Here is a 580-nt window from a genome sequence, read left to right as displayed (position 1 = left end):
GGATGTGGCTCCTGAGTGATCCGGCTGCCCGCATTAACCGTTGTGCCATTTCCCTGTCGTGGTTAGGATTTTTTCAAGACCTCTGCGTTTCTGTGTTTGCTGCAGTGGACGCGTTTGCCGGCGTTGGGGCATTTGCTGTCTTCCTCGCCCGCAGAGGCTGCGTCGTTGCTGCAAACGATGGAAACCCCGCATCTGCAGCCAACATGCGAACGAACGTCAAGAGGAATGGGGTGAGGATGGCGTGCTCTGTGATCATTGCTGCTACTGTGTTTGTCTCGCCAGCAGTAGTCACCACAGTAGCAAACGCGTACCAGAAACTTGGCGAGACGGTGCCTCTCGACAGTTAACCCATTACGGCAGCTATCCTCAAAGACACATTGCTCATGGTGTTCGCTCGTCCCCGGCTGCTGTTGTTGCTGCAGGTCGCGAATTTAGTAGAGGTACACAATGAAGACGCTCGGGACTTCCTCCGCTCTCAGGGGCAGCCAGCGGCAATCACTGCCCTCCTACAGAAGCGCATGCAAGCAGGCGGAACCCCGCCCAAAGCGGAAGGCCCCGCTGCAAAGAGGAACGAGAACCA

General features: G+C 56.7%; 1 protein-coding gene across 1 annotated transcript in view; it reads left to right on the top strand.

Moving 5' to 3' along the window:
• Window positions 1-580, top strand: part of EMH_0084950 (met-10 domain-containing protein, putative) — a gene marked incomplete at both ends in the record, with an annotated part of 2,911 nt that overhangs the window by 799 nt on the left and 1,532 nt on the right. The window contains 2 exons of the mRNA XM_013500841.1: window positions 3-230; window positions 423-580. Of these exons, the coding sequence (XP_013356295.1) occupies window positions 3-230; window positions 423-580 (386 nt within the window). The remainder of the gene's footprint in view (window positions 1-2; window positions 231-422) is intronic.

Source organism: Eimeria mitis, genomic scaffold, assembly GCF_000499745.2.
Source record: "Eimeria mitis Houghton genomic scaffold, Emh_scaff5931, whole genome shotgun sequence".
Taxonomy (NCBI): Eukaryota; Apicomplexa; class Conoidasida; order Eucoccidiorida; family Eimeriidae; genus Eimeria; species Eimeria mitis.
The sequence above is the reverse complement of the archived record's forward strand: the minus strand, read 5'-3'. Positions and strand labels throughout refer to the sequence as shown.